This window comes from Solanum verrucosum, unplaced genomic scaffold, assembly GCF_900185275.1.
Source record: "Solanum verrucosum unplaced genomic scaffold, falcon-dt-bn FXZP01000155.1, whole genome shotgun sequence".
Classification (NCBI taxonomy): Eukaryota; Viridiplantae; Streptophyta; class Magnoliopsida; order Solanales; family Solanaceae; genus Solanum; species Solanum verrucosum.
In genome coordinates, this window is record NW_026020372.1 from 167,501 (window position 1) to 189,662 (window position 22,162).

Below are 22,162 nucleotides of genomic sequence, written 5' to 3' on the forward strand. Positions count from 1 at the left end.
AACTATAGCAAATGAGACTCATTAGGTTTTAACTCTTAGCTATTTATGACATTTCCCTATTATAAAATCATACTACTAATTAATATGGTTGAGTTATAAATTAAATAGAGAGAAAACACATAAAGTGACACCTGAACTTATCTCGAATTTTCAAAAAGACACCTTAACTATGCGAGCGTCCTATTACCTCACTAAGCAATCTTGAACTTATATTATTACGTCATTTTTTGTCCACCTCACATAGAGAGTGTGTGCACTCTCTCAAAGAGGGTGAGCAACCTAAAATAACTAATATAATTTTATTTTTACAAGTATTTTATTATAAAATATATTTCTTATTTATCTTATTATTTTAACTTTTTTCCTTTTTATTTTTTTCTCTTTCTTTTGTCTTTCTTCTTCAAATATTCATTGGCATCTCCATTGAAGCTTCTCACTTTCAATGTCACCATTTTTACCATAACTTCACCTTTTTTTTACTACTATTAGTTTTACTCTCTTTAATTTTAAAACTTTATCTAAATATTTTCTTACATTTCGAACAATTTGATAAACCCATTAGATTTTAAAATGATTAGGAAGTATCATATAGTTTTTTTATCCGATTTCAATTAAGTTCATTCAATTTTTCGGGAATTCATTGATTCTTGTAAAATTATCATTTCTAATTTTGAAGTTGTATGAAAAGGAGTATTCAAAATTTTAAATTTTCTTAGAAAATTATTAGTTTTGTTATCAATAATTCAATAAAGTCTAGAAAATAGTATGAATTCGTTTTTATAAAAAAAAAAATCACTGAAATAAAGAATTTGGCTGGAGAAGAACAAGAAAAAAAAAATGGGAGAGAGGTTCAACTTGAAGTGGGGGTGGGGTGAGGGTGACAGGTGAAGAAAAAGGAAAGAAAATGAAGGGATGGATCACTTGAAAGTGCGGGGGGGGGGGGGGGGGGGGGTGGAAGATGAAGTAGAATTTAAGATAAAATCAAAATTAAAATAAGTCAAAAAGTAAGAGAAAGAGAGAGAGGGAGAAAGAAAAAACGTAAAATGAAATAAAATTACATTTTTAATTAAATTAGCATGTGTCATGTAATAATTGTTGTGTGAACACACTTGCTTCTTAAAATATGGGGCTGATCGAAAAATGTTATTATAATATCTGTTCAAAATTGTTTAGTGGGGTAATAGGACGGTTGCAAAGTTAAGGTGTCTTTTTGAAAATTCGGGACAACTTCAGTGGTGACTTTATGTCTTTTCTATTAAATAGAAAATGTGCAGTTAGTTAATATTTAGTGATAAACATCTTTGTAGTCAATAATCAGGAAGAACTTTTTCTCTTATCCTGATAAGTAATTTTATAGATTCATCAACAAACTTTGAATGATACTGCACATACCATAAGATCTTTAGGTAATTGTGATTGAGGAAATGTTTTTTCTTCCCTAATGGCTTTCTAATAAACAATCATGGATCAAATGATTAAAATTCTCCAATTGATAAAATAATAAAAATCTTATAATCAAGCAAATAAGATAATATCTTTTCTTCCCTAATGGCTTTCTAGTAAACAATCATGGATCAAATAATTTAAATTCGCTAATTGATTAAACAATAAAAAAACTTAATATAATCAAGTAAATAAGATAATAGTTTTAAATTATTTTTTTCCGCACATCGCGCGGGTACGTGTATTAGTAGTATCTACAATCACAAGACTTAACTCTCCTCAAGTCTTGGTTTCTTCCTTACAAATTAAGAAGTTTGATCCACAATTGAAGCAAGAGAAGAAATACTAGGAGAAGAATTAGTCAAATCATTGATTTCTTACATCTTAATAACTGAAACAAAATCTCACCAAATAATTTTTCTTGAACATTTTACTATGCAAACAACATTCCTATTTTTTCCCCCTTATCATTTTGATTAATGGGTGCTACAGAAGGAGATGAAAACAGTCATGAATACATGACAAAGATCAAAAGGAAAGAACTTGGAATATCTTGTACATTGAACACAGAGGTAGGAGCTGTTTTAGCCGTGATTCGTCGTTCCCCTGAAGGAAATTTGCATTTCTATCATCCCCCTGAAGAAAACTATGATTCACAAATATCACATTCATTGAAATCACTAAGATCACTCATCTTTAATCCACAACAAGAATGGTTAACAATAGATCCTATGATATACCTTTCGCCTTTTCTTGATGTCGTACAAAGTGATGATGTTCCTTCTGCAGCAACAGGAGTCGCTTTATCATCTATCCTTAAGATCCTCAAGCTTGAAATTTTTTATCACAAAAGTCCAGGAGCAAGAGAAGCTATTAATTCAGCAGTAACTGCTGTTACCGGTTGTCGTTTGGAAAAAACTGATCCTGTTTCTGAAGATGCTGTTATGATGAAAATTTTGCAGGCTTTGACAGCAATTATGAGCCATCCTTCTTCTGTTTTGCTCACGGATCAATCTGTTTGCACCGTTGTGAACACATGTTTTCAAGTAGTTCAGCAGTCAGCTAACCGGAGTGATTTGCTTCAGCGTAGTGCTAGATATACAATGCATGAGCTGATACATGTAGTATATCAGCGTTTGCCTGAAATAGAGGTGAAAGATTGGGAAGATTCGGAGTCAGATACCGAGGATGGGAACTTGGATTCGGGGTATGGGATTCGTTCTGCTGTTGATATATTTCATTTCTTGTGCTCGTTGCTCAACGTAGTTGAAGTCATGGAGACTGATGGAAGTACATCTCAAACTTCTGATGAAAATGTTCAGCTTTTCGCTTTGGTTTTGATCAATTCTGCTATAGAATTAAGTGGTGATAGCATCGGTAAGCATCCAAAGCTCTTGAGGATGATTCAAGATGACCTTTTCCATCATTTGGTTCATTATGGAACGTCCTCGAATCCACTTGTATCCTCCATGATTTGCAGCATTGTGTTAAATATTTATCACTTTCTTCGCAGGTAAGTAGTTCAGAGGCCAAGATTGTTTCCTAAGTGTCAACTAATACATGTTGAATGCCAAAATTGATTACATTTTATCTTCTTCTGATCATATTCAGGTCGGTTCGTCTTCAATTGGAAGCTTTTTTCTCATTTGTGTTGCTTAAAGTGGCAAGCTTAGCGAATTCGCTTCAACTTCAAGAAGTAGCAATTGAAGGAATAATAAATTTTTGCAGACAACCAAGTTTCATAGTTGAAGTCTATGTAAATTATGATTGTCATCCCATGTTCAAAAATGTTTTCGAGGAGATTGGAAAGTCTCTTTGCAGGCATGCATTTCCTACTGGTGGCTGTTTGACAAGTTTACAAGTTCAAGCCTTTGAAGGACTAGCAGTGATTATCCATAACATAGCTGATAACGTTGACAAGGAAGATGATTCGACACCTTCTGGACCGTATCCTGTTGAGATATCCGAGTATAGACAATTCTGGGAAGAGAAGCCGAAAGAAGATGAAGAAGACTTAGAGAATTGGATAGACTTTATTAGAGTGAGAATTGCACAGAAAAGAAAGATACTTATAGCTGGGAATCACTTCAGTAGAGATGAAAAGAAGGGACTGGAGTACTTGAAACTTTCCCTGTTGATCCCTGATCCTCCTGATCCGAAAGCCTATGCCATGTTTTTTCGGTATACACCAGGTCTAAACAAGATTGCAATTGGTGATTTTCTTGGTGATCCTGATGATTTCTACCTCCAAGTCCTTAAAGAATTCACGGAAACATTTGAGTTTATGGGAATGGTTCTGGATACTGCTTTGAGAACTTATCTAGAGACTTTTAGATTGCCTGGGGAGTCGCAGAAAATTCAAAGAATACTTGAAGCATTTGCTGAAAGGTTTTTTGATCAGCAATCCTCGGAAATATTTGCGAGCAAAGATGCAGTGTTCATCCTTTGTTATTCAGTAATCATGCTTAACACTGATCAGCATAATCCACAAGTGAAGAAGAAAATGACAGAAGATGAATTTATTAGAAACAATAGAGCAATAAATGGAGGACAAGATCTTCCGAGGGAATATCTCTCGGAGCTTTTCCATTCCATTTCAGTCAATGCAATCACATTGTTTGGTTCATCTGGTGCTCCTGTGGAGATGAATCCTAGCAGATGGATTCAGCTAATCAATAAATCAAAGAAGATGAAACCTTTCATATTCAGCAATTTTGATCGACGACTAGGACGAGACATGTTTGCCTCTATTGCTGGTCCAACTGTTGCTACACTTGCAACGATCTTCGAACAGTCTGACGAAGAAGAGATCCTTCATGAATGCGTTGAGGCTTTGTTTTCAATTACTCGAATAACACAATACGGGCTTGAGGATACTCTCGACGAGCTTCTCTGTTCATTCTGCAAATTTACTACATTACTAAATCCTTATGCATCTTCAGAAGAAACGTTGTATGCGTTCAGCAATGATATGAAGCCAAGAATGGCAACTCTAGCAGTTTTCACCATTGCAAATGACTTCAAAAAGTCCATCAGGGGAGCTTGGAGAACCATTGTGGACTGTTTGCTGAAACTAAGAAAGTTAAAGCTGCTTCCACAATCTGTTGTTGAACCTGAAAATGCTTCAAACTCATCATCCAACCCTCCAGGAGTACATGAAAGATGTGCATCAGGGGTGGTTTTTCCTACTCAAGATGTTAAATTTGGCAGCAAAGCGCATAATTCCGGCATAATTGGACGATTTTCACATTTTTTGTCCATGGAAAGTGTAGAAGAATCCTTGAACCTGGGGGTAAGTGAATTTGAACAGAATCTGAAAGTTATTCAGCAGTGCCGCATAGGGAGCATCTTTAGCAATAGCTCGAGTTTACCTGATGAACCGTTGCTGAATCTAGGCCGTTGTCTGATATTTGCTGCAGCTGGTAAAGGCCAAAAGTTCAGCACCCCAATTGAAGAGGAAGAAACTGTTGGCTTCTGTTGGGATTTAATTGTTAGCATTGCTTCATCCAATACTCACAGACTCTTGGTCTTTTGGCCTCATTACAATGAATATCTACTTGATGTTGCACAGTTTCCCTTATTTTCTCCCATCCCGTTTGCGGAAAAGGGTATCATCGCCCTTATGAAGATTTGTCTCAAGCTCTTGTCTTCCTTTCACTCAGACAAAAGTCCAGAGGAACTCATGTTTAAATCAATAAATTTGATGTGGAAGCTGGAAAAAGAAATTCTTGATACTTGTTGTGACTTCTTAGTACAGTCTGTCACCACAATCCTCACTGAGTATCCTGCGAATCTCCAATCTCAACTAGGATGGAAAACAGTCATGCATTTGCTATCCGTCACAGGGCGACATCCAGAAACCTATGAGCAAGGAGTTGAGGCCCTTATAAATTTAATGTCAGATGGTTTCCACATTTCAAGATTGAACTACCCTTATTGTATAGATTGTGCATTTGGTTTTGTCGCATTGAAAAACAGCCCTTTAGAAAAGAACATGAAGATCATGGATTTGATGTCAGATACAGTGAATTTGTTAGTTCAGTGGTATAAAAGTGGATATACAGATCCAGGGAGCTCGATGAGTATAAATAGTAGTGCAAGCAGTTGTTCTCTTGAAGAAAGTTTAAAAGCTCTTAGCTCTTCTAACTTAACAGTCACCTATTTTGCTAAACTAGGGGAAGCATTCAGAAAGACTAGCTTAGCCAGAAGAGAAGAGATAAGAAACCACGCGGTCATGTCTTTACAGAAAAGTTTTGCACTTGGCGAAGAGTTATACTTTACACCAGCCAACATTCTTAGCTGTTTCAACCTCATACTCTTTGCAATGGTTGATGATTTGCATGAGAAGATGTTGGAATACTCTAAAAGGGGTAATGCAGAAAGGGAAGCAAGAAGTATGGAAGGAACTCTTAAGCTATCGATGGAGGTTCTAACAGAAGTTTATTTACAATTCTTGAAACCATTATCAGAAAGTCCTAGTTTTAGGGCCTTTTGGATGGGAATCTTGAGAAGAATGGATACATGCATGAAGGCTGATTTAGGAGATTGTGGTGAGTCAAAACTTCCACATACTATCCCAGTCTTGTTGAAAAAAATGGTTATCACAATGAAGCAAAAGGAGATTTTAGTTCCTGGAGATGATGAAGACTTGTGGGAAATGACACATGTTCAGATACAATGGATTGCTCCATCACTTACAGAAGAACTATTTTCAGATGTTTGATCGTACTATTTATTCTGTCTCACACTAAAAAATTAACATAGATTAGTTGTAAAGCATTTCTTTTTTTAATTAAAAAAAAATATTAGGAAGCAATTCTATAGTTTGAGGTTACAGTATATAGGAGAAAAATAACACACATGAGTTTCTTCTTTTGTTTTGACATACAACCATTTGAAATGAAGTTGTAAGTTTACCCTCTCTCACACTTCCTTTCTGATAATGAAATGTTTTATCTTTGCATAATGAATGGTTTCTTATGAGTGTAAGATTTGCAGCTTCATATTTTATTTGACGCCCATAGTTCCGTTAAGAACAAAGTGAAATTACATTATACCAACAGCAAAAACTTTGTTAACAAATAAAGCAAGAAAATATCCTTAAAATCATCAGTCTAACTCAAAATAAACGTGTACAATACAGAAAAGATTAACATGGTCTCCAAAAACCAATCTCAATTGGACCTTTTTTTATGTTAAAGGCACTAGCATCAAGTAAAATATGGTGCCATGATATCTTGTTTATGAGAAGTCAAAATGTAAGAACAAGAGATTTAAAATTGTAAAGGCTTCCCTGTTCTTGATTTTCACTTCCACGAGGCAATTCTCCCCAACAACAACAACATATCAGGTGAAATCCACAAGTGAGGTTTGGGGAGGGTTGAGAGTACACAGGCCTTACCACTACATCGTGGAGGTAGAGGAGGCAATTATCCCCATCAACAAATAATCTAAACAGAAAGAATCAGCTGGATATTTTGTGCATATACATGAGGGGCTAATCTACATGTATATTCATGTTGATGAAACCGTTGAGATTTCTACCAAAATTTGGTGCAAGGCTTGAGGCTTTGAGAAAAAAGGCGAGTGATCAGCACTCTGGTGGATTTTGACTAATCATGTACTGTTGTAAAGCTATTGGTATAGCACTATCTTCTGTTGTTTCTATGTAAAACCGTCTAATGGAACCATACTTGATGTCAGACAAAGAAAGCTTCTCAAGGACTGGGGAGAATGGAATTGGCCTCATTGAAACAGAAGCTAATGTGACGTCCTGAAAATAAGATACATTAATAAAAGTAAAAATATACAACATCAAATTTAACAAATATATACAGCATAACATACCTTAGCAGGACTATGGTTGAATAATAAGTCTTTCATGAGTGATTTGTCCAGATCAATGGCAGTTGGTGGCTTGTCATTCCCATTTTGCATAGATAAATGTTTGAGACTGTCTCGTAAGGTCATTTGACTTCGTCTGAAATAGTTATGAGTTTTTCATTAACCACAAATAAACTTCTATTTTACAATGACACAGCTATCTGCCCCGAAAAAACACATGATACTTTAACTACACATAATTGAAGAGAGGGAAAACAACAATGTAACTATAGCTATATATCTTGAGCGGAATGACATTATTCCACCCCGTGTTATATGGTACATGGAATGCAGGATAAGAAGGAAATGAAGAGTTAATGCATAGATCTTCATGTATGGATTGAGGCATCGATGTCTTCACTGGCGAGCCTCTGATGCTGCTAGCATCAAGGTAATGCACAAGAAAATGAGATTCACTTTATAAGTTGGAGTACCAACACTCAGCTGATTGCTAATTGTCTTTCAGAGGATTAGTGAATCAGTTCTTATTAAGTATTTTAGAAAATATGCTTTTGTATTCGAGAAATGCATGCCCCAAATACTCAGAAGTTAAAACCAATATAATTCTAGCAAGGCACTCAATGCATAAAGCTATGATTAGGGCTTAAGTGTCACATTACTAACCATATGCATACTGTGTGCAAATCAAGGGAGAATATATGATATAACTTTACAAGAAAGAAGTATAGAATGGGTATATGAGTGAAGAATCAAATGAAGCATTAGATAAATTTACCTTTTCTGAGAAGACATCAAGAGCACGTTGTCCACTAGTGAGCATTGTTGCAGCAACAAATATAGCTTTTGAAACTTTAGAGGGATAGAGCTCGAATGATTTGCAAGCATCACCAAAATCACCTACATGGTTGAAGAAAGATTACAAAATTTAAAGACAGAGGAAATGTGGATAACAGATGCATGTTTCAAACTCCAGGAACTGTTGAAAAATTTCAGCATATATATAAGTATGACGAAATTAGATAAAAGCCTCAGCAATGACGCTAATTGCACTAAATTTGAAGAAGAAAAAAAAGATCCAAACCCCCATAATATTACTAAGCAACTTCACCAAAACTCCCTTAGGCAAATATTAATTTACACCATATATATAAGGTATTTTTTAAAATTTTAGTGTGTATATTTATTTTGAACCCCCTAAACACAAGACCAGAGGTTGGCTCAGTGGTTTAGGGGTTTCAAAATTCACCGAGAGGTTAAGAAAAAAATGTGATCTTTGTTGTATAATAGAATAATTGTTGGGTTTTAAAGGTGTGAACATGTACATTTCTTACAAAACAAAATCGATCGATCATGTCTGTGTGTGTGATTCGTTGTTGTCATTTTGAGTTTGTTGAAATTATTGAAGTTTGAGGTACCGCTACTTCTTTAATGGTTAATCCGTTTTATCTTGGGAGGAATTAATCTGCAACCTCGGTACTTGAGGGGATTAAATTTCTTAAGGACACAGTGGGGTCTGTGAACTCGGATAGTTCTTTGTTTTTCTTTTCATCTTTTATTATTTCCGGTTTACTAATCTGTATTTGAATACAGGAGATAACAATAAACACTAATACCTTTGTAAAATAGTGAAGGATATTCCATTAGCAATGAAAAAAGTGGTGGAGAGGATCCATATAACTTGTTTAGAAGGTGCAGAAATTGGTAGAACTGAATGCGGAAAATATAGAAAACATCTCATAATGTATTTAACCAGAAAATAGAGTATGCTCGTACAGAATTAAGTATTTATAACCTTGTGTCCATGAGCAAGATTTTCAAGAAAAGCAATGAGTGGCTTTGCATATTGTGATAGGCTGGTGATGCTATTTGTGTCGAAAGAATGAACACCAGAACCAGTTAAATCCTTAAATCCAGCGTGCTCTAAAGGTGCAATGGTTTTATACCAACACCAGGCTCCATGGACAAGGACAAAGTAATTTGTCTCTAAATCATCAATCGTTAATACCTGTCCATTCTATATAAACATTCATTTAGGATCAAATATATTCAAAGTTACACTACACCAACACCAACGTCAAGCGAAACACGTTGTTTCTTTACTAATACACCCAAATGAGACCTCTTCACTTATCTGTCAAAACACCAGAATCGGAAAATCTACTGTTCTATACTCTTAAAGGAAAAGTTAGATTACACTCTCCACTTCTCTACATATTAATAGTAACTAATAAATATATTTTGAAGAGAGCAACTTATTTGGGTAGAGAAGATGGAGATTATTATAGCGAACACGCGGCCCTTAGTTGTTGAAAATGATAATAATGAGTATAATAGTAGTGGTAGGTACCTTGTTAAGAAGGTGAGTAAGAGATTGAGATGTAGAAGTGGAGCAACGTGCCAATGCAGTATTAGACTTACATGACCGCAGAGACGTACTTGAACGAACAAAAGCAACAGTACCATTTTACTGGAACAGAATTGCACCTGCCAACACTCCATCCTGATCGAAACAATCCTCCTTTCGTTGATTGCTTCCGGGAGAAACACAACCCCATTTTCACATGAGAGTTACAGAGTATGGCATATGGACGAATCCATTATAAGTTTCCACCACCAAATATCTACTAATTAATTAGATGATCAGAAATGGAGTTTGAGTACTAAAAAGGTGGTTATGAATGATTCTTCTTATATCCTCATCATGGAAATATAAACGAAAAAGGTATATATACCCATTATATTGTTTAGGATTCACATAACCCTCTTTATGAACCATGGAATGATGGAGGGTATATAAAAAAATATTTAAATTGGCTAAAGCAACCTGATATTTACTCAAAATCAATGAGGGGCGCAACATATCAACTAAAATTATTTATGATAACGAATCATTCATATCTGCTAAATTAATTGAACTCTACTTAAATACTAGTACGACCACAAAAATTTTAACAAGTTACTACTTAATTTGTTTTTTTAAAAAATAAAATAATTGTATATACTCCTTCCCTCTTATATTAGATATTTTAAATTACATAAAATCCATTTAATTAACCTTTTCACAAGTATGGATATAGAACATCGAAAATACAGTTAAGAGTGCTTTATTAGGGCAAAAGGAGAGGCTTTGAAGTTGCCAAACACTTCGCTATGTGATTTCTCCTAAAAGGTTAACTCTTCAGAGGGGTGGTATGATTTCTAACTAAGAGCCTGTTTGGCATTACAATTAAAAAATTATTTATTTTTATAAGTATTATTTAAAAATAGCTTTTTAGATAAGTACTTTTGAAAAATAACTAATTTGTGTTTGACTAATTCGTTTGAAAAGTGTTTTTGATAAATAAATTATGTTTGACTAATTTTTTCTTAAAAAAATATCTTGAGAGTCAAATTACAAAAAAAAAGAAGTATCAATGACTTTTAATATTAAGATTATTTTACAAAGATAAATTATTTTAAATTACATAAAATCCATTTAATTAACTTTTTCACAAGTTATGGATATAGAACATAGAAAATACGGTTGAAGAACTTTTTAAGGGCAAAAGGAGAAGCTTTGAAGTTGCCAAACACTTCGCTATGTGATTTCTCGTAAAAGTAAGGGCCTGTTTGGCCATGCGATACGGAATCATGATATGATATCATAATATGAAATTATGAGATGAAGTTGAGGTTTTGTTTGGACATGCAATATGAAATTTTTGTGTTGTATATTTTCTCATAAACATAAGAATCTCATAAGATGTAAAACTATTAAAATAACACCAATTGTTTATTCAATCTTACCATATAATTTTTTTTTATAAAATCACATAATAAATTATCGATTTGTCCTCCGCTTAAGTAACCGTTTCATCTAACTTCAATTGATCAAACTTTAATGCAATAAAAAAATCAATATAAATTGTAGTGTACTAATCTTTAATATAATCCTACCACATAGTACAAACAATGTCCTTACGTTGAACTTGTATTTCTCAATCATATGACCAAGAAGACGAATCAACATTGTTACTTTGAGTCATTTGTTGTTCAATATCAATCGCATCTATATTTTCATTTTCATAGACTATAAATAATTTATCACTCCTCCGGTATTCTAGCAAATAATTATGTAACACTGTATAAGATGATAATTTTCACTTGTGTGTCAATATCATAATGATTCCTGCCTTGTTTCATTTGTGTGCAATTACACATTTTCAGTGCATTAGTTTCTTACTAAAATCAAATATATTTGAAGTAGTGATTATCAAACATACATCACCAATTTTGTCATTTTTTATATTAAATTGTTTTAAATATTTTCATATGTAGCCGAAAGAGAAGTTTTTATTATTATGAAAAACCAAAAAAGTATTACTCCCTCCGTTCTTATTTATATTCACCAAATCAATATATACTTTATCATTTATATTTACCAAATCTAAAGTAATAATAAATTTTATGTTGGTGAGAATAATAAATTTTTAAAAGTAATGATGTGGTTATAAATTTTATTTACATATGAAATAAATGGTTAGTGAATATAAATATGGGGTTATTTTTAACAAAATATAAAGTTGTGGGTTAATTTTAATATTTAAAAAAATTCCAAACCATGAGATGGAATTCCCAAATCATGATTTTTTGGAGAATATGAGATTCCATCTCATGATATGAAATCATGAGATGGAATCAACATGAAATCACATGTCCAAATGTTGATTCCATCTCATGATATGGTATCACATGTAGGCATTTGGTCATGTGATACCATATCACGATATGAAATCATGAGATGGAATCAGTGTTTGGACATGTGATTTCATGTTGATTCCATCTAACGATTTCATATCATGAGATAAAATTCCATATTCTCCAAAAATCATGATTTGGAATTCCATATCATGATTTGAGATTTTTTAAATACAAAATTGACACACAAGTTTATATTTTGTTAAAACAACCCCACATTTATATTTACTAACCATTTATTTCATATGTAAATAAAATTTATAATCACATCATTTCTTTTTAAAACTTTTTATTCTCACAAACACAAAATTAATTATTACTTTAAACTTGGTGAATATAAATGATAAAGTAGGAATCGATTTAGTGAATATAAATAAGAACAGAGGGAGTAATACTTTCAATATGTTTGATTTTAGCACGAAATTAATGCACTGAAAATATGTAATTGCACACAAGTGAAACAAGACATGAACCATTATGATATTGACACACAAGTGAAAATTGTAATAGCTTGTATATTGTAACATAATTATTTGCGAGAATATCAAAGGAGTGATGAAATATTTATTGGTCTACGAGCATTAAAATATAGTTGCGAATGATATTGATCAACAAATTACTCAAAGTAACAATGTTGGTTCATCTTCTCGGTCATATGATCAAGAAATGCAAGTTCAATGTAAGGAAATTATCCTCATGTGTGTTCCTGATATTGGTTATTAATTATGTACTTACTTTAGTGTTGTTTGCCACCTGCTAAGTGTCATGGTTAATTTTATACTATTACTTATTGCATATTAGTTTCTATTTTGAGTTGGCCGATGATACCTACTCAATACATGTTGCCCTGTACTAACCCCTGCTTGTGTTTTCTTCATTTTCTTTTGTGGATAGCAGCAAGTGTACCATAGACTTTGACTCACCCTCAGCTCTAGCCAGTCTCCAGCTCATCAGACTTTAGGGTGAGTTACTTCTTCTATCTCGTGTTGGATTCTCTCGGTCATGACATGATGTCCTTAAATTTCGGACACATACTATCCTACTTATTTATTTTGGTGTCTTTAATACTCTTAGACTTGGTATTTCTAGGATAGATGTCCTTATGTGATGACTTTCTAGTTTTGGAGATAATATGTAATAGGCTCTAGAGATCCTTATATTAGAACTTTAATAAGTTTTGAGCTTCCACATTTTGGTTATTTTCCGTATGTTGAACCATTTATATAAGTTGGGGTTGAATTCCTTTATTCGCTCACTTAGGAGGTTAAGTGTGGGTTACACTCATGACTTGTTTTGGGTCATGACAAATTTGGTATCAGAGCTTTAAGTTTGGTGATCTCATCACATAGAGACAAGTCTAGTAGAGTCTTGTGAAACGGTACGGGGACACCTTTACTTTTTTTCGAGAGACTATATGTCTTTAGGAAAGCTTATTTCTTTCTTTAGTTCTATTACTTGAATCCAATTGGTATATAAATGATACAAATTGGTATTTCACCTACTTCACACTATTTCAAAGATTGTCAAAACTAGAGCAACAATTATGGCAACACCAACACCAGCAAGACAAGGTACCCTTGAGCCAACCATTGGGGCTGCACCTCGAGGGGGAGCAGTGGCGAGAGGCCGTGGTAGAGGTCGCGGGAGAAAGCCTACTAGAGGTAGAGGACAATCAAATAGTCCAACTAGAGATAGAGTAGTGACCCTTTCACCGGCTGACGAGGTAGCGAGAGAGGGTGATGAGGGAGAGAATGAACAGATTCATGAGAAAGAAGCACCACCCCAGCCTACTCCAGAAATGATCAATCAAGTTCTCACTTATCTCAGCGGGTTATCTGATCAGGGCCAGGCACCCCTAGCATTTTCTGCACCAGCACCTCAGGTTCAGGGAGTACAACATGCAAATGATGTGGCTCCCCGCATGGATGCATCCTTGGAAACATGCACGTTTCCCCATTTTGACTACAAGGCATGTAATGACTAGTGACTAGCATGATCTCTTAATTAAGTTCTTAAAGTTGAAATCTTCGGTCTTCAAGGGTACTAAATCTGAAGATGCTTATGATTTCCTTGTTGATTATTATGAGTTGATTCATAAGATGGACATAGTGGAGCGATTTGGTGTTGAGTTTGTGACCTACCAGTTTTAGAGGGATGCCAAAATATGGTTGTGGTCTCATGTTGAGTGTCGACCAACAAAGGCACCACTTATGACTTGGGCAACATTTTCTAGCTTCTTCATGGAGACGTATATACCTCGAACTTTGAGGGACAGGAGGAGAGATGACTTCCTGAACATAAAGCAAGAAAAAATTTCTGTTGTAGCTTATGAGGCCAAATTTCGTGCATTATCCAGGTATGCCATTCAACTTTGCTTTAGTCTGCAAGAGTGAATTCGCTGCTTTGTGAAGGGATTGAGGTCACATTTGCAGATTCCAGCTATACAAGTAGCTGCTTCTGTAAAATATTTTCAGGAAGTGGTTGATTTTGTGATAGAGGTAGAGGGGGTTACACCAGATGACTTCACCAAGGTGTCAACGTTTAAGAAGTTTCGTAAGAGAGGTGATTTTAGTGGTTCTTACTCCTGAGGGAAGAGTTTTGGGGGTTATCCACCCCGTCCTATCCACTCTTCACTGCAGATTTCAGCTGAGGGTCCGTCACAGACTAGTCAGCCTTTTTCTGAGTTTGGGGGTTATCTTCAGTCTTCTTCATCTTCACAGAGACCTACTATCGACTTTAGGACTTGTTATGGATGTGGTGAGGCCGGACATATCAGGAAATATTGTCCAAAGCAGAGTCAGGCTCGGTATGATCAGAGTTACAAATTCCCAACAATTAGATGTAGAGGTGGTCATGGTAGAGACCGTCATTCTGGAGGACATGGTGTCCAAGGTAATGGTGTGGTCAGCAGTTTGGTCGGGGTGGGGGCAGGTTGGAACTACTAGAGTGCAGCCCAGCAGGGGCAATGGACAGACAAGTGATAGATCCCATTGTTATGCTTTCCTCGGGAGACCAGAGGTAGAGATATCTGATGTTGTTATCACAGGTACTCTTCTGGTCTGTGATCGCATGGCTTCTATATTGTTTTATCCTGGATCCACATTTTCTTATGTATCTTCGTCATTAGTTAATGGACTTGATTTGCATTGTGACTTGCTTGACATGCCTATTCGTGTCTCTAGTCTTGTTGGTGAGTCTGTGATAGTTGAGAAGGTGTATAAGTCTTGCCTTGTGACTTTTGTAGAACTTATGTAGATTTGATTATTCTAGAGATGGTTGATTTTGATGTAATTCCTGGTATGACTTGGATTTCTCCAAATTTTGCTATCATAGATTGTAATGCTAAGATTGCGACTTTGGCCAAGCCTAGGATAGATTCCCTAGTGTGGGAGGTTGACTATATTCCCTCCCCAATTCATATTATCTCTTTTCTTCATTCTAAGAGGTTGGTGAGTAAGGGTTGTTTAACTTTGTTGGCACATCTCAGGGATGATACTTCCAAAGTGACTTCGATCAAGTCTATTTCGATAGTCCGTGAGTTTGTGGATGGTTTTCCTGCAGCCTAGTATGCCACCAAATAGAGATATTGATTTTTTGTATTGACATGGAGCCGTGGACTCACCCCATTTCCATTCCACCTTATAGAATGGCCCCAACCGAGTTAAGGAAGTTAAAGGCCCAACTTCAGGAGTTGTTAGGTAAAGGTTTTATTAGATCGAGTGCATTTCCTTGGGGTGCTCTAATTTTATTTGTGAAGAATAAAGATGGTAGTTTTCGGATGTGCATAGACTACAGACAGCTGAATAAGGTAACTATAAAGAACAAGTACCCCATTCCTCGCATTGATGACTTGTTCGATCGGTCACAAGGTGCTTGTGTCTTCTCTAAAATTGAAAATGCGGGCAACAGACGTGCCAAAGACTGCTTTTCGAACCAGGTATAGGCATTATGAATTCTTAGTAATGTGTTTTGGGCTTATGAATGCCCCTGCTAGTTTCCTGAGCCTAATGAACATAATTTTTAAGCCATATATGTACCTCTTTGTTATTGTATTTATTTATGATATGCTGATATACTCAAAGAGCAGGAAAGAACATGAGGAGTATTTCAGAATTGTATTGGGGTTGTTAAGTGAGAAAAGTATTTATGCCAAATTCTCCAAGTGTGAGTTTGGTTCGATTCAGTGTCACTCTTGGGGCACGTGGTTTCTAAGGATGGAGTGATGGTGGATCCTACTAAAATTGAAGCAGTGAAGAGTTAGGTAAGGCCTACTAATGTCTCAGAGGTAAGGAGCTTCGTTGGTCTAGCTAGCTACTATCGTCGGTTCATCAAGGGATTCTCTTCCATTGCTTCCCAACTGACCAATTTGACCAAGCGACTACTGCACTGATTCTTGCTTTGCCTGTGGAGGTAAGAATTTCATTGTTTATTGTGATGCATTTTATATTGATTTAGGTGCAGTGCTAATGCACGAGAGAAATGTAATTGCATATGCTTCAAGGCAATTGAAAGTGCATGAACGTAACTATCCGACCCATGATTTGGAGTTGGCTGCAGTTGTATTTGCATTGAAGCAGTAAGGCATTATGTATATGGTGTCAAGTGTGAAACGTATACAGATCATCGCAGTTTACAATATGTGTTCACTAAGAAGGATTTGAATTTGAGGTAGATGAGGTTGATAGATTTATTGAATGACTATGATATTACTATTCTATATCACATGGAAAAAGCTAATGTTGTGGTTGATGCCCTAAGTAGAAAAGAAAGGAGCATGGGGAGTTTATCCCACTTACAGGTTTCTAAACGCCCATTGGCTAGAGAGGTTCAAACTCTGGCTTATGATTTTATGAGGCTGGAAGTACTTGAGAAATGAGGATTCTTGGCCTGTGTGGAGGTAAGATCTTCTTTTCTTGACAAGATTAAGAGAAAGAAATTTGATGATGAGAAGTTGAACCGGATTCGAGATATAGCACTACAAAAAAATCAGCATTTAGCGACTGACGAAATTCGTCGCTAATCTATGTTATTCCGTCGCTAAATCGTATTAGCGACGAATTTGCGATGGATTATTGGCTGTTACTATTTCGCTCGTTAGTAATCACTTAGCGATGAAAAATGAGTTCCGTTGCAAGTTTAGCGACGTATTAGAGATGAACGATTTCCGTCGCCATTTGTTAGTGACAGACTGGTCCGTTGTTATACTTATATAGCTCATTGCTAATTTCATAATTAATTTCGTCATTTAAAATAAATTCGCAACGAAATTTCTATCACTAATCCGTCACAAAATATTAAGTTATTTGAGCTAGCACATTTTCCACTTAAATGTTTTGTTGCTAATCCGTCGCCAACATTTTTTTATAGCAACGACCAAATCGTCATTAAATTTGTTGCTAAAATTTTTCTTGTAAAATCATTTCATTTATTTATTTTAAATATACATTGCTGAAATAAATTAAATAACAAAAACTAAATACCTCTAAAATAACAAACAGTCATATAAAATAATCTTTAGAGGGTTCAAAATCTGTAGATAGCAAAATTCAAATCGCATACATTCGGTGCAAAACATCAAAAGCAATCTATCAACTATTCTTAAGAGAATCATTTGATTTACAGAGATTCTTTTCGTAGTAAGTTTTTGCTTTAGATCCAAGACTGTATACTTCTTCTCTGCTTTCTCCCCCATCAGCTTGATAGTATGTTTCATATTGATCAATGTCAGATTGAGAGCTTGGTAGTTTTTTTCCCGTAATATTTCAATATCAAATAGATCACCTTCATTTGAAACTATATGTATCAATGATGGTGCAGCAAAACCAACTCAATAGTTCCTTCTCATAAAAAAGCAAATCAATTGAGTGATCATCTAAAAAACCAACTCTAATTAATTAAATTGCACAAAAGTTACATCTAGTGATACATATATTTCACTCAAAAGCACCAAATATGACTATGATAATTTGTATAAAATCATTGTAGAAAAGTCAATAATTACCTTTGCTGGAAACTCTACCAGCATGCCAAATTTGGGAAAGAAATTTCTTCCTTTGGCATGAACTTCATTTACAATTGTTTTCCAAGCCTCTACTTGCTCCTTTGTCCATATACCAGGTGTATCATTGCACCCTCTACCAGTCTCAGATATTACTGTGGCCTCTCCTATTAGAAGCCCACCTTTTGTAGTTCTTTGTGAGTAATAAAGTATAGCATGTGAGTAATAAAGTATAAAAGATAAGATATAGCATTTTGTGGTAATGAATGAGTGCTACATTAATGCATGGATGTAAAATGCTAGAAATAAATCATAACAAATAAGTTGATTGGAATCTGATGTCACAAATATTGATTGCTTTGCTTTTATTTCCCACAAAATGACAAGAGAGTTCATAGTCCTCAGTTATTCACACGTAAATTCAATGCAACAAATGTAAACTAAAAGCAAGTTAAAAATAATCTAACATGATATTCATTTGCATATTCAGTGGATTGTTCTGTTATGAGCTAATACCAATTCAGCAAATGTAGTTCCCCACAATAATTCCATAAATTGGTCTTTCTTATACTGTTGAAAACCATGGGAATCAATTCTTAACCTATATGAAATTCTTGTTTAGCAGAAGCCAAAGGAAACAATGATGCTATTGTGATACAACTCTTTTTATGAGGCCATTATAAGGTAAAGGTTGAAACATGAAGCCTCCAACATCATGGATTGGTCAATCATGATATTGTCTTGAATCACTTAACAAAAAATTGACAAACACAAAGGCATTAACCAGTTACTATTAATCTTGGAGAAACCAGAAAGCATTTTAATAAACAAATTCATCCTAGGAACAACTGCTAAAAGAGCTATAAATTATACCTTTTTATGTTCATATTTGTCTGTATCTACCATATTATAACTTGAACAGAACCACAACCAAAAAAATTCATCATCAACACTCAACAACAATATCCCAAATGGCTCATTCTGAGTTCTCATCTTTCATGACTAGGCAGAGACGACATACTACACCGACGGTGTCGCAACAACCCTCCACATCATTTTCAATGTCAATGACTAGCTCCCACAACTTCAGCCATGCACGCAATCCCACCCCTGCTAGTTCTTTTTCCTCAGATAATGACAGGTCAATCGCATACGTAGCTAGGTGTATTGAAAGAAGTTCAATTGAATCCTCTTGGATAGAAATACAATACAAATAGGCTAAAACAAAGTTTTTTTTGGGATGGGCAGATGGTAGTCAAAAAATAACAAATTTTTCTGAAGATCTCAAAATCTCATAATATAGGAGACAAAGAAGCTATAGTTACTCCAATAACATGTGTCTAAACACATGAACAATAAAATGCATAGAGATGAAAAATATATTATACAGAACTAACATCAAAGGAAGCACATCCATAGTGAAAATAATCAGGCCGGTAGCCGACATGAGTAGTTGAAAAATCAATTTTTCTTAACAACCTTAAAACATCAAAAGCGTAAAAATCAATTTGTAACAAATCGCTATAGCTGAAACTTTAATAGTTGAAAAGAAGAAAATAACGAAGACAATAGCAAGCTAAAATTTAAATTGAAGAATTCACACATAATATAAGCAAACATTCACACTTCAAATCTAAGAGTTTGTTCTAAATAAAACAAAGAATTGAACAGATAGAAAATAGGCATTAGGAGGACATACTTGGATCGGAGCCTTTAACAGAAATCGAACAAGAACTATTTTACTTCGATCTTTCCGATTAGTCTCTTGGTAGCCATGGTTGTTGTTGTTCTCGCACCCATTGACCAGAGTGTGTTGCTTCACTGGTCGGAGCAGTGTTTAGTGTCGTTGTTGTTTGTTGTTGTCTCTGCCCGTGCGACTGTTGGTGGCTCACCGGTCGAAGCTTCTGTTCACCAGAGCAGCAGCCTCGTTGCTGCCGCTGGCGAAGAGAGGATGGAGAAGGGTGAAAGGAGAGAGGAGGAAGAGGGGCGGAGAGGAGAAGAGAGCGACGTCTCCTCTTATTCTCGCCGGAGATGGCGGACGAAGATGGGTGGCTGCCTCCTCAGAGATGGCGGACAACGTAGAGACGAGAAGGAAGAGAAGAGGGTGGGGTGCGACGGATCTAGAGAGAAGAAGAATGAGGAATTTAGGTTTGGGTCTTTTGGTAGATTAAAATAGGAAAGCTTAGGAATTAGATCTTGACCGTAGGATTATTTTGAAATGAAAGGCTAAGATTGAAAGGATGAGATCAATGGTCAGGATTAAAAGATTGGGGTTGGGTTGAATTTTGAAATTGGAGTGAATTGCAACGCAAATAGTGACGGATTCTAACATCCGTTGCTTTTAAATAAATATATATATTTAGAAAAAATTATATTGACGTATATTTCCATCACTATATAATATAATCTTTATAAAAATATATTTAATAGTTTAGCAACCTTTTTTCCGTCACTAATTTCGTCGCCCAATATTAATTAAATTTGTCACCACTACTTTGTTACTAAATCCGTAGGGAAAATTAGGTGCCAAATTTTTGCGCTAATATTTATCGATGGATTAAATATTCCGTTGCAAATCCGTTGCTATATTATAAATCAAAAAAATTATTTGTTAATTTTGCAACAAAATGGTTATTCCGTTGCAAATATGTCGTTATATAGCGACGAAATAATATCCGTCGCTAATTGCTGTTTTTTTAGTAGTGTAGTATTGTGGGGAGAGGCTAAAGAGGTTGTGATTGATGAGGAAGGCATCTTGAGAATTAAGGGGAGGGTGTGTGCATCCTATGCTGATGATTTGACTCATACTATTCTGGAAGAGGCTCATAGTTTGAGGTATTCTATATATCCTGGTGCAACCAAGATGTATCGTGATCTGAGACAACATTATTGGTGGAGTAGAATGAAGTGTGACATTGATGATTTTATTGCCCAATGCCTGAATTATCAGTAGGTAAAGTATGAGCATCAGAGGTGCTGGAGGGACACTTCGAATGCCCATTCCTGAATAGACGTGGGAAAGAATTGCAATGGATTTTGTGGTTGGTCTTCTAAAGACAAAGGGTAAGTTTGATTCTATATGGGCAATTGTGGACAGGTTAACTAAGTCTGCTCACTTCATTCCTATCAAAATGACTTACAATGCTGAGAAGTTAGCCAAACTCTATATCTATGAGATTGTTCGATTGTATGGAGTTCCAATCTCCATCATATCAGATAGAGGTATGCCGTTTACTTCGAACTTTTGGAGGACCTTGCATGCTTAATTAGATACTACATTGGATCTTAGTACCTCATTCCACCCTCAGACCGATGAGCAGTCTGAGTGAACAATTCAAGTGTTGGTTGATATGCTTCGTGCGTGCGTGATAAATTTTGGTGGTCATTGGGATAAACTCTTACCTTTGGTAGAGTTCTGATACAATAATAACTATCACTCGAGTATTGATATGGCCCCATTTGAGGGATTGTATGGAAGGAGATGTAGGTCTCTCATTGGTTGGTTTGATGTATTTGAGGTGAGAACTTGGGGTACCGATCTTTTGAGAAAATCATTAGAGAAAGTGAAATTCATAAAGGAGAAGCTTCTAGCAGCTCAAAGCAAGCAGAAAGAGTATGGAGATCAGAAGGTCAGGGCCTTAGAGTTTATGGAGGGTGAGCAAGTCTTGTTGATGGTTTCACCCATGAAGGGTGTGATGTGGTTTGGTAAGCGAGGTAAGCTTAGTCCGAGGTATATTGGGTCATTTGAACTTCTTAAGCATGTGGTGGAGGTGGCCTATGAATTGGCCTTGCTTCCAGGGTTGTCAGGAGTGCACCCAATATTTCATGTGTCTATGCTGAAAAAATATCAAGGTAATGAAAGTTGCATTATTCGTTGGGATTCGGTCCTGCTGGATGAGAATCTGTCATATGAGGAGGAGCCTGTAGCTATTCTAGATAGGGAGGTCCGCAAGTTGAGGTCAAAGGAGATTGCATCTATCAAGATTCAGTGGAAGAATCAAACGGTTGAAGAGTCCACTTGGGAGAGTGAGGCTAATATACATGAAAGATATCCACATCTTTTTGTCGATTCAGGTGCCCTTTCTTACCCTTACCTTCTTTTGATCGTTCAAGGAAGAATGATGGGTAAAATAGTATCTA

At 35.5% G+C, this 22,162-nt stretch overlaps 1 protein-coding gene and 1 pseudogene across 1 annotated transcript; one reads left to right on the forward strand and one right to left on the reverse strand.

The window, feature by feature from the left end:
* The first annotated feature begins 1,877 nt into the window (after positions 1-1,877).
* Positions 1,878-6,166, forward strand: LOC125838440 (ARF guanine-nucleotide exchange factor GNL2). The gene is made up of 2 exons (XM_049517496.1): positions 1,878-2,956; positions 3,055-6,166. The coding sequence occupies exons 1-2, from the start codon at positions 1,923-1,925 to the stop codon at positions 6,164-6,166; spliced, it is 4,146 nt and encodes a 1,381-aa protein (XP_049373453.1). The 5' UTR covers positions 1,878-1,922.
* Positions 6,167-6,957: 791 nt separating this feature from the next.
* Positions 6,958-9,842, reverse strand: LOC125838441 (putative methylesterase 11, chloroplastic; annotated as a pseudogene).
* Positions 9,843-22,162: the final 12,320 nt, after the last annotated feature.

What these genes read in the sequence shown, in the direction of transcription:
- LOC125838440 (XM_049517496.1), top strand. Translation starts at nt 1,923, where the DNA reads ATGGGTGCTACAGAAGGAGATGAAAACAGTCATGAATACATGACAAAG. An exon ending in ATTTATCACTTTCTTCGCAG is followed by an intron (nt 2,957 to 3,054) that starts GTAAGTAGTTCA and finishes GATCATATTCAG; the next exon opens with GTCGGTTCGTCTTCAATTGG.